General features: G+C 46.4%; 1 protein-coding gene across 1 annotated transcript in view; it reads left to right on the top strand.

Annotated features, from left to right (window-relative positions):
- Positions 1 to 10,614: 10,614 nt before the first annotated feature.
- LOC104494185 (kazal-type serine protease inhibitor domain-containing protein 1-like) overlaps positions 10,615 to 11,558 on the top strand; it is a 7,927-nt gene continuing 6,983 nt past the window's right edge. Inside the window, exon 1 of the mRNA XM_010136987.1 lies at positions 10,615 to 11,407. Coding sequence (XP_010135289.1) covers positions 10,951 to 11,407 — 457 coding nt within the window. The 5' untranslated portion in view covers positions 10,615 to 10,950. The remainder of the gene's footprint in view (positions 11,408 to 11,558) is intronic.

Raw genomic sequence — 11,558 nt, 5'->3', positions numbered from 1 at the left:
TAGAAGGTGGGCAAAGCACGTGAAACTATAGATTTTTTTCGCTTTAATAACTTTTTATCGAACCACTTCTCCACGGTATACTGTGAAGAACCTAAACCACATATTCATAAATCATATCTTTTACACAGAGCAGCACAAGAAGACAAAGGGGAACAGACTGACAATGGCAAGTGAATAAACACAAACTCCAATAATGAAATGTTGGCTTGTATATACTGGCATTTAAAGTCCATGCCATAAAATGTAATAAAGTGAATGTTTGTGATATGAACACAAACCCCTAGAGAGATCCTCTATTAAAAAAATCATTACCACCTTCTGTGGCAATTTCTTTCTTTAAAACCCAACTAAAAAGCTCTAATGTGTTCTGCACCGGCCACCAGATATTAATGTTAACAAAAGGAATTTCTCTGTTCGCTGCGGTAGGCTGCTGCTCTCACACCTTGCTTTCATTACGTAGCTTTCCTTACAACTTTGCTGCTTTGAATTTGCTCAGGATTTGTTCTAAGTTACCCCTCTGTGCAGTAAAGTAGAAAACGTGCAGGAAAGGCATCTGCTCTGTCCATTCTCCTTTACTGCCAGTTTTGGTAACCTCAAGAAGGAAGGCAGGCACAAGAAGGTAGGAGGAAGGAGGGTTTTCTTCAGCAACCTAATGAGAATATTCTTAAAGAGCTGTTGGCTGGGCCAGGGGAAACATCTTTCTTCAGAAACTCTTAAAAGTCATGGAATCCTGCTTTATTTGCTCCTATGTACAATTCTATCTCTCACATCTTTAATACACCTCGCACATGACTGTCTCCCTGTATAGCCCTGCTGTAACCCAAGATACTAACTCTGGCCTCAATGGGCTGCACACAGGGTGGTCCTAAGGCCATTTCAGTGGCCAAACTGATGCTCAACAAGGACCAGATACGGAGAGTAACAGAAAAAGTGAGAAGCCACCCAGCAGGTACATCAGGAGCCAGAGGGACCAAAATTAATTTTGGCTGATGTATTCTCAGTCCACTTGCTGCACTGGTGTGCTGGAGCAGCCTGGTGCTCTTAAGTGCTGCTGCTGTCATCCCACCTGTGACACTGGGCAGAGGGTAGTGACCGATGAGCACTGCGAGCCCAGGAACATTCTTAGAGTGGTATGGATGACGCACAGCACAGTCCCAAGCGTTCCCTGTCTCATCAAGGTGTTGTCTGACACAAGCTAGAAGCACCACTGAAATGAGGCTGAGCCTTTCTTACCCTGATAGGTGCGGAGCACAGAGCAGCTCCTGTGTTACTGATGTGCAAAGATACACCCGCTATCTTGACAGACACCATCTGAAAATCAGCCTTTTCCACAAAGGACCAGTGTGTACCGGTGAGGACAAAGCCTCAGGTAAGCACTGCGCACAGCTCCTTTTGCTAAAGAGCTCAGCCTTGCCCAGGCTCTACAGGGAACAGGAGGGGTTTGAGCAGCGTCCTTTCCTCTGAAAGAGCCTCTGGGCTGGTGGTTCCTGAGCTGGGAGCTGTTCCACCTCCCACTGACCACATCTGCCCCGTATCTGAGAGAACCTGGCACCATGAATCAGGATAGTGTTACCCCTAACATGTACTATTCCATCATGGTGCCAGTTTGTTTGTGCTCTTGGTAGAACGTGAACATATCACAGAAAAGACTTGCTTTTTGAGGGAGTTCTGTTTTGCAGTGATGTTCTGCTCGTCTGTAACCTTTCCTTACATGTCTTTCCTAAAGGTGCACCTTCCAGAACCTTTGTCTCTATTTAAGAACGTTTGCACTTACTTACTTTAAGCCTTTGTGGACAACTGTGTATCAATGTGGTAGCAAAAGAAATCATGATAGTTGGTGAGCAGCAGGCGGGCAATGTAGGTAACTTGAGCTTTCAAGAGGTGCAAACGCTTGTATCTGGTGTGACCCAGAGGAGTATAAAGCCCCATACTACACTATGGAGAGCTGCCCTGGCGACCACAGGGACCAAAGGCTGCAGCAGCAGAAAGCATTTGGGGTATTAATTTATCCAGTTTAAAATATTAAGGAGCTGCCCTATAGAGCTAAAACAGACTGACACATAATACCTGTCTAAGAGTGTGGCGGTGAGTGACAGAGGAATATACCAACACCCTCCTGCTTCCTTCTGTGCCCCCTGCCGTGTTTTTCCCTCGACTTCCCTTGTGCCCACTGCACCCCAGCGTAAGCAGGAGCGGGTTCTGCTGCAGCAGCCACCAGTCTGAGCTCAGAGAGTGGTGGTTCGGGAGGATGAAGGGTTCAGCTCGGGAATCCTATTGTTTCACAGCATATGGTTTACATTATGATTTCCAAAAGGTATTTGCATATGTAAATATTGCCATCTGCTGCAAAGAACACTTTGCATTTTTAAAAATTCATTCCATTTCAAGCCTAGCGATTGAATCGGTAGCAGAAACCACTCTCATTTGCTTTCTGTGTTTAGTGTCACAACAGGCAGCCAGCCAGCAAGCCACATCTTTACAGGGAAAGGCTGTTTAGTGCTGGTAATGGGCACAGGTTTTCTCCAAATTATCACTGAAATAACTTTTCTATTCATTAATGAATAAAAGCCATTTTAAATTACAACCTGTTGTTACACTTGGGATCAGCCAATGGGCTGCGTGTTACTCTGAGGTGAGTTTTAAGTCTGTAATGAATAATTTGATGCACTTTTTTCTTTCCCCTTTTGAGATCTGTGTCTCAGACTGCAGTTTTCCTCAAAGTTCCTGTGGTTTGAAACTCTTTAATGATGTCTTGCTTAGCAAATCACTGGGAGAATTCAATATTGAACTGCAGGCTGCTCTGGTTGGGCACAGAAATCTGTACGGCTTTCTTCGGAGTAGTGCAGATACTCTGGACTGCAAACAAGAACTCCCTGTTTTGAGAGCTGACGCTTGGGTGATCATCCCTGCTAGTACTAACCCCACAGAAGAGCCATGAATTGTGAACCGAGGAAACAGATTTAGTTCTAGACACAGGGCTGGTTTTTTCTCCTCCAGAAAGAAAGGCTTTTGTGTAATGTCAGTGTACTGTAGCAGGAGAGCCCAGACCCTAGGCAGAGACGGGTGTACACTGGCACAGTTCTGAAACGGAAGATCCAGGGTGTACCAGCACGATGATGTGCTGACTCCTGCCTTTGCAGGGACAAGGCTGGGTCCGCTGGGCTGCTGCATCTGCTTTGCACTGACCAGAGAACTTGCCTTTCCAGAACCTGCCTTTCCATGAAGCCAAAACTCATCTCGTTTGGGTTTTTCCAGTAGGTTGTAGGGGGTTTATTTTCAGTCAAACTTCAGAGTCCCTCCATTTGCCCAAACGTCTACCAGAAGAGGGATTTGAATGTAAATGGCCTGAATTTGTTTCAATTTTTTTTAGTTCCACTAAATTACAGATACAGTTTTAATTTGGTACTCCATTATGTTTTTATTGGCTTGAGACCTCCAGAAAACAAATCTCAGGCTTCAGAGGACATGCAATTAAAGCTCCATAGAGGGTCAGACTACGGCTCTCATCACTGCTGGAGGACAAGTCCTCCCACCAGTCCAGGATTTTAAATTTACCCAGTTTGAGACGTAGGCCCACCTGCAGTGCCTTGTTTTGAATATAGTGATTATTCCCCCTTCCCCAGGAGACGGTGAGTTTTGGCTCTATACCATCAATTCAGATTATCCCAGACATGTCCTGCCATTTTCCTTCCCAGCAGCCGTCGGCTCTGAAGCACAAACACAAGCTGGTCAGCCTTTACTGTGGTACAGGAGAGCAGCAAGACCACAGTATCCTCTTCCCTCTCCTGATACAACAAGAATAATCCAGTCCAGCATCACTGGGTGCGTTTTAACTAGTATTTTCTACGAGCTGAGGCAGTCATTTTGTAGAAAGTTTCTTTTAGTTCAGATTTAGATTCGTGTCAGTTGTCATGAAATGTAATTACAAATACCATCCTTCAGGACAGCCTGTGCTTTCAGACATCATCTTCAGCACAAGCAGGTCAGCATTCAATGCGAAACCAGTCCGACAAGCAAGATGTTTGTGTTTGGTCCCTCCAGCCAGGCTGCGGCTGGAGTAGACTGAGACTTGTAAGAGCATTTCCTCAGCCTGGACGGAGCAGTCGAAGCACGCCCTGTGGGACAGGCACAAAGACACTCGCCCTGCTAACTCAGGGAGGGAGCCGGCCAAGTCAAAGGTGCTGGGTGAAACCCTGAGCCCACCTCTGGTAAGGGGAGTCTGGCTGCCGATTTAAATCGACTCAGGCCTTGGCTTAACTCCTGCTCTTGCATGTTTTTCATTCATATTGCCTCACTTCATGCTGTTTCCAGCTTTCACGCCTTTTATCAGGAGCAAACACACAAAGCTCAGAGCTATCACAGATGAGCTACAGCTGTGACTGTGTTCTTCAGAAACAGCAGGATAGGAAAGGGGCCAGGGCCAGCCCTGCGCCTCTGGGAATTGACAGTCCAGCCCAGAGCGCTGCCTCATCCTGACTCCAGGAGCACAAGCAGTAATGGCAGGAGTAACAAATACCCCTAGACAAACCTCATCTTCCCAGAGACACAACGTGGCCTTCAACATTAGTGACAGAGATCCACCATTGACTTTGTTTGCTTTTTATTTCCAAGTATTCAGATGAATGATCTTGTTTAGAGATTACTCCTCCTGGCTGGAGGCATGAGCCCGAAAGCCCAACCTGCAGATTCTTTGATGGAGCCCTGTTTGTCCATGGACAACACACAAGCCCTGAGAATCGCAGGAAATCTCAGAGGAAGAGGCAATGCCTGTGCTCTCGGCCCTTCTTTCAGTGGCGAGTGCTGCCCCTCTGAGCTGGTCTGCGCTGTGTTCTGCCCTTATTCATACCGGCACCTCGTCCTGTCCGCTCACAACTTCCACCTCTGACTGATGCAAAACTCACAGGTGCCCAACAGAGCCAGCAGAGCTCCCCCTCCCCAGACCCCACCTGCCTCACTGGGCAGCACGTTTCCCGGTGCATTTCTTTCCAAGCTCTCAGGTCACAGATGAACTTGAATGTTTGTGAGAAGTGTTACATTCTGGGACAATTCTAACCGAGGCCAGTTCCTGCTCTGTTCTCCGGGTTCCTTGCTGGGTCATTTTGATCTGACCACCACTGTCCAGGCAATAGGCTTTTTTGCAAGTTGTATCACCCGAGCTCACAGCCTGGACCCGTGGCTGGCACAGACTCACTTCTCTTCGTAACAACAGGCAGAGCTAACTGTGTGTTAGAAGGAGGTACAGGAAGAAGAGGTTGGAGTCTGATTCATGGTTCAGCCTGAGGAAAGGGAGGCTTCAGCCCAGCTGGCAGCTCCAGGAGGTCCCGCTCTGACTTTCCAGGCTGTTGTGGGACCAAGACCCTACCAACACCACGTGGGCCTCTCTGACCAGGAGGTAACTCCTGGAAGTTTCAGTGGGGTACTAGTACCTCCTCCTTACACCTTCTCCTGCACAGCAGTGCTGGCCCAGGGGGCACGTCTGGCACCAGCGGGTGAATCCTGTTTCCCTCAAGAGTTACAAGTATTTTATGCAAGATCCACAAGCAGCAGACACAAGCTGAGAGAATTTTGCTTTATATCAGAAACTGGTTTCTAGCTGCTTCTCTAGAGAAGGATCATTCCAGCCTGTCTGTGCCTTCCCTGTAATGGAAACACTTCCTTAGTATTGCTGTGTGAGAAAAAGGTGAAGCCGAAGGAAAATCCCCCACGTTTCCTCTCTGTGCCTGATTTCCTGGCTGCTTTTAGGGACAGGTAGTTTTTGCTAATGAGACTTTCCATTATAAAGTTTCCATTGCTTTGGAAAATATTAACTTTGCTGGGTAGATCGAGGAGGCCCTGCAGTTATAGTTAGAATATCCTAAAGATTTAGTTCCCAGTAATAACAGGGCTAAACCACAGCACTGCCAGAGGCAAAAACTATATTATTTGAAATGAAACTTCTCATAAATATCCAGCTATGAAGTCATTTTATATCAGCTGCTCTTATATAAACTGGACAAGGCAAACTATCCTATCCATCAACATTAACGCTGCCAAGAAAAACAACTCTATATTCATTGTCTGCAGGTTTCAGAGATCTCCCTCTCTCTGTCAGGCTTTCCCAGGAAACACTGTGGTTTGCTCTAAGAACTTTACTGATACAGGCAACTGGTAGCACCATGAGTGTCATCTTTGCCTTAAAGCTGCTGTTGTTTGCCTCCTGTCACTGTTCCTTTGCTGGGAAATGGACGGACACATGCACCAGGCTCCCTGTGGCCGCTGGCCAGACTAACGTTAATTTTCAGCCTTTGTTAGGTGGAAGCACCTCAAAACACTGGCAGAGCCAGAACCAGGTTGGTTTGGGGATATTCCAGCCCTTCTCCAAATGCATAGAGCTGCTGCTGACTCCCTAAACGTTTCCAGTTTTTCCCTCCTGTAACGAGACTGGAGTGTTCCCGGGTAACACTACAAAGCTTTCAGGAATCTGGCTGACTTAAAAGGATAGCAGAGACGCAAAGCAGCCTTGAAAAGAACTCTTGAAAGCCCTGGCCCCATGGAAGGGAATGCTAGCTTGTGAAAAGGGGTTTCCAGAGGGATTTGCGTGGAAAGGAATCAGTAAGCTGTATGACACCAACCCGAGCAGTTGCTAGCAGGCCCTTCCTCTATCTCGCTGGAACGCCTACAGTCACCAACAACGATGCTGCTGCAATGTGGAACAGGAGGAATCTGCAGGCAGCCACTGCTGGAGACAGGTCCAAGCAGAGTCACCAAAACCTCACCCAAAGCCTCACATGGACACAGCTGACTTACAGGCAGGAGACTGGCATTAATTTTCTTTTTCTTCATTTTTGGTAAATTACATGCAAAACTTAAAAAAAAGGCAAAATTAATGATCCTCTGGTTTAGCTTTACGAAGAAAATAATTAAAATATATGTTATTAAAATATGCAAAATTTATAATTTAATTATACAATTACAGAGCCTTATAGTCCAATAGCGCCACTGTATTTTGCATATTAGCGAACAATTGCTTTCTTAAAGCTCACAGCAGAATCATTTACTTGATGCTGGAGAATAAGTTAATTACGGATCTCCTGCCTTTGATTAATGGATTTAATAATCACGTTACAGTAGAATTAACTTATACTTCATGTGCTTACAGCACTAACGATGAGATTGAGGAAAGCAGGGTGTCAGCAGATAGGACCAGCACCAAAAAAAGGCAGTGCTTGGAGATGCCAGGATGCCTGCGCCAGTATCGCCGCCGGTCAGCAGTTTTGTGAGAACCCTTAAAAACATCATCCAGCCATTTTGGTCTCCTCTGTCATTAACCTCCACCATTTGGCACTTAATTCTACAAAGCCAAACACTGCCTTCAGGTGTGCCCAGCACCTCAACTGAAGCTCAACTCTGATACTGTGAGGGGAAAAACTCTGCCAGGAGACTGGTACAGACTCAGGTCCCACATATACCCCCCCAAGGAAGAGCCAGCCACAGTCTGCCATCACCAGTGGAACAGGCTGAACACCAAGATCCCGAAACGCTTCTTTTGTGCAAGTAATACAAGTATAAAGTTTCTTTGATGGAAATATGTGGAGTCAGCCAAGATTTACTCTCTCTAACGGAACCTAAAGAATAAGTACTTAGTACAAGCTGAGAGACAGGGCACTACAGTTCCCAAACTGGGCCTCACTTGTTCAGGGAATGGAACCATTGCAGGAGAGGGAAGGTAGAAGAGATGTTTTAAAGCTTTCTGTGCTTTGCCGTTATTCTTCAGAGGGCTCCTGTGCCTTTCTACCTAAGAACCAGATCTGCAAGTCTGGCAGGAGCCAGGTTCAGAAACCTTGACTTAAGGAAAACTCACATCACCACAAAGAAGATGAGAGTGAAGAGCTGAACCATGCTTGTCTGACAGAGCAGTAACTCAGGAATCACTAGCAACAGGATCCCAAATTGCATCAGCCACGTACCTTTTCTATTAGCATGCAAAGCAGAATAATGCAACACAAGTCAGCAGCTTAGCATAACACCGGGCCCCAAGAAGGCGGCAGGAAATGAGTAGGAATGTAATTTCCTTAACAATTCACTTACAGGATTTATTCTGCAAGACGTTATCCGTGTCCTGCTGGAAGACGCAGTCCAGGGGTACAGGAAGCGCCAGGCCATTCTGCCTCATACCCTTGCTGCCATTGTCCATCTCAGATTCTGCCCCTTCCATGAGATGGTGGCAGAACTCCTCATGCTGCTCACACCGTATGGAAATACCCAGAAAAATCCAGGGAAATCATGGGACAGCCAGTACTAACCTGCCTGCTGGGAGGACCTCAGGTACGCTAATGCTGTTCAACCTGCCTTGTTAAATAAATTATTCACCAGCACCTTATGTCACAGGTGATGGTGGAAATCTCCCCTCATGCACTGCAGCTGCTCACCTCCTCTCCTCATTGGAGGAGCACTGCTCGTCAGCTCTCCACACAGCATCTGGGGGATGGTGTCCAAGAAGCAGCCAGCGTACTTTGGTGCTTGTGTTTTGTTCTGCTCAGGGTTAAGATAATTCAAAGTTTGTGTTGAAAATCAAGGCTTTTTTCGGCCAAAGCCACCGAAGCAATCTTCATGGATTAAAGACATACTGAAATAATGCGCATTTTATTACTGAACCAGATGGGACTGTTCCTTTAGCAGTGCCACTTCAAAGCCAGCTGCACACCCCACTCCCTTTCCTTGCTCCCCCTTTATCTGCTATGCTCTGACCCTGCCACACATCCAGCCCGTGTGGAGAGTTACAGCAACACTCTGTTCAGCTCGTCCTGGCTGGCTTGCTAAGGGAAGCCCTCTCGGACAGCTCTCAGGCCAGTTCTCCATGTCATCCTGCAGGGCTTTCACCTCCCCCTGCCCCAGTTTGTTCCAGGTGAGCTCAGCAATCAATCAGCAGCCAAATAACCTTTGGCTGTAGCTCAGCTGCCAAGGGGCAGCTGTCCAAACGGAGCACAGGCATTCCCAGTTCTTAATCTAGAGGCTTGAACCCACCCAGAGCTTGGATGACATCAGTCAGAAAAATGCCAAAAAAGCTTTCTAGGGTCGGGTTTTCTCAGTGCCTGGACACAGAAGGTACTTCCTGGAACACTTCTGTTTTAATGTCCTCAAATCACTCATTTCCTGGAAACCCAGCCTTCACAGGGGCAGTGCTACCCTCCAGCCCCTCCTGGCTTTGGCTCCACTTCGCAGACACTGTTTCACCACTACAAACATTTTTTTTCACTTGATATGAGCCCAGCAAATCCTTGTCCTCTAGATACTCTTCCCCTACAGCTGTAGGCACAAATAATAAAATACAGTGATAAGAAGGCCCTATAATGCAAAACTAAATGTCCAATTAGATTTTGATGAGGAAGTGTGAAATAAAACACATTAAACAGAATAAGAAGGTGGGACAAGAAATCAATTTCCCATTAAATGCAGTGGTTACTTTTTATCTGACTCTCAATGTTAAAAGCATCAATTACACAGATAATTTACTCCTTTACAGTCCGATTCTGTGTTCAAAGCAAAAACGTGCGTTACAGAATATGAATTAGCCCAGCCAGCTCACGGAAATACGTAGTGTCCTGCAGCGCTCTCCAGGCTGGCGTTAAGTGCTCCACCGGTACAGGCCAGGGGAAATTGTGTCATACCCAGTTTGGGAGAAGTGATTTTGAAGCAGCCTGCTACTCCACTCAAAGTAAGACGTAATCTCAACTGGTGCAGAAGGTACGAAACAGAACTTGGGAAAAGCCGTGGAGGTGTTTGGGATGGAAAGTAAACGTAAGTCCCCCAAAACAGTGTCTTATACGTACATCTTGAAAACGTGATGGGCCTACAGTTATTGTAAGCTAACAAAGGCACCAAGATGTTCCATCTGTAGGGAGTGGTGGTCCTGGACCCACACTGTAGAACCATACAGGGTCTGTAAGTCCACTGTGCTTCACTTCCACCTCCAGCAGGCAGCAAGCTGCGTCCCTGCTGAGCTGCACATGGTTTGAACGGTGGGCACAGCAGCCTGTGGTCTGTAGGCAAGAAATCCCCTGAGGACTGCAAGGGAGAGGACTTTCCCAGCATGAGGTGGGGTGGTGGGCAGCATGCCTAAAGCCTGAGAAGTGCACAGAAATGATCTTGACAACCACGTTTGTCCATGGGCTAAACCTTTTGCACTTTGTTCTTAGAGCCAAACGTGGACACCCATGAACACCGAAAAGAAGCTAAATGTAGAGAGAACAATAGGTTGTGAACGGACCTAGGCACCTCTCACATCCAAGGGTTTAAAGTCAATTCCAGCTGTCTTGGATTGTCCCTTGCTTGTAAAGAGCCTGTAAGTAAATTGTTAATTCAGAGCCCGCTAGCTGTCATTGATAATGGGTGAAATTCGGAGATAAACCTTGCTCCAGCCTCTAGAGCGTGGTCTCAGCTCTAGGATACTGGTATCTTGGGTGCTATTTTGTACCCACATTTATCTTTTTGTGACCTTTTTCAACTGATGAGGGAGGAAAAAAACCTAAAGCTCATAGCAGTTAATCTCTTCATTTCGCACTAATTTACCCCGTTCCCCGTTCTGCAATAGCTGCAATATAATGTTGTTTCAGCAGAGCAACGCTTTGCAAATTTGGCTCAAGGAGACACTGAGCAAACAGCTTTTCAGAGAGCTCCAACTCAGCTGTCAGAAGGGGCAGTTTGGTTTCTGTGCAGGCAATACCCGCATTCCAAACTGCATTAGAGAAAAGCTGGTGGGTTTGTATGCACTTTTATTATCAGTTCCAGATTAGGAATCTGGGGCTAATTTCTTCTTAAAGCCTGTGTCTGCAGTAGAATTTATATTCTCAAACAAAAAAGCCTGTGATGTTTTCCTCTCACTAGCTCGCTCTTCTTTTTTTCCTTTTTCTTTTTTTTTCCCCCCTGGCTTTACTCCAGGGATCTTTTCTGCTTGTTTGTTACATTCTCAGGATGAAGCACCCGGTGGTCACAGCAGTGCTGGTAGCACTGGTGCAGGTTTCCCAGAGTTTCCCTGCCCTCTACCACCGAAGCTGGTGGAGGCTGTTAAAGGAAGGAGATAGTTGTGGAAAATGCGATTTGGCACTTTGCTCTGAGCCTAAGGACTGTCCAGCCGGGACTGTATTGGACCGTTGCGGCTGCTGTCCTGAATGTGGGAATGAGGAAGGTCAGATCTGCGACTTGGACCAGGGCAATCATTTTTACGGGCAATGTGGGGACAACCTCGAGTGCAGGCTGGATGCTGATGAAGCGAGGTTTGGGGAAGTCCCTGAACCCCAGTGTGTGTGCAAGTCTCAGGAGAGCATCTGCGGACCTGAAGGGAAAACCTACGAGAACATCTGTCAATTCAACAAGGCTTATGCTACGAAAAGAAACACCAGCGTGAAGCATAAAGGACCATGTGAATCAGGTAACATGTACAGAGGCGTTTCCATGCTGAAAAATGATCTTATTATTTTCAGATGTGTTTCTAGATGCTCTAGTCTAACTTGATTAAACTAATACTGCATTTTTGTTATAATTATCATTATTTTGTTATAATACTACTTTTCTTAAAAGTG

The sequence above is a fragment of the Buceros rhinoceros genome, unplaced genomic scaffold (genome assembly GCF_000710305.1).
Source record: "Buceros rhinoceros silvestris isolate BGI_N320 unplaced genomic scaffold, ASM71030v1 scaffold39445, whole genome shotgun sequence".
NCBI lineage: Eukaryota > Metazoa > Chordata > Aves > Bucerotiformes > Bucerotidae > Buceros > Buceros rhinoceros.
This window is presented reverse-complemented; position numbering and strand designations above follow the sequence as displayed.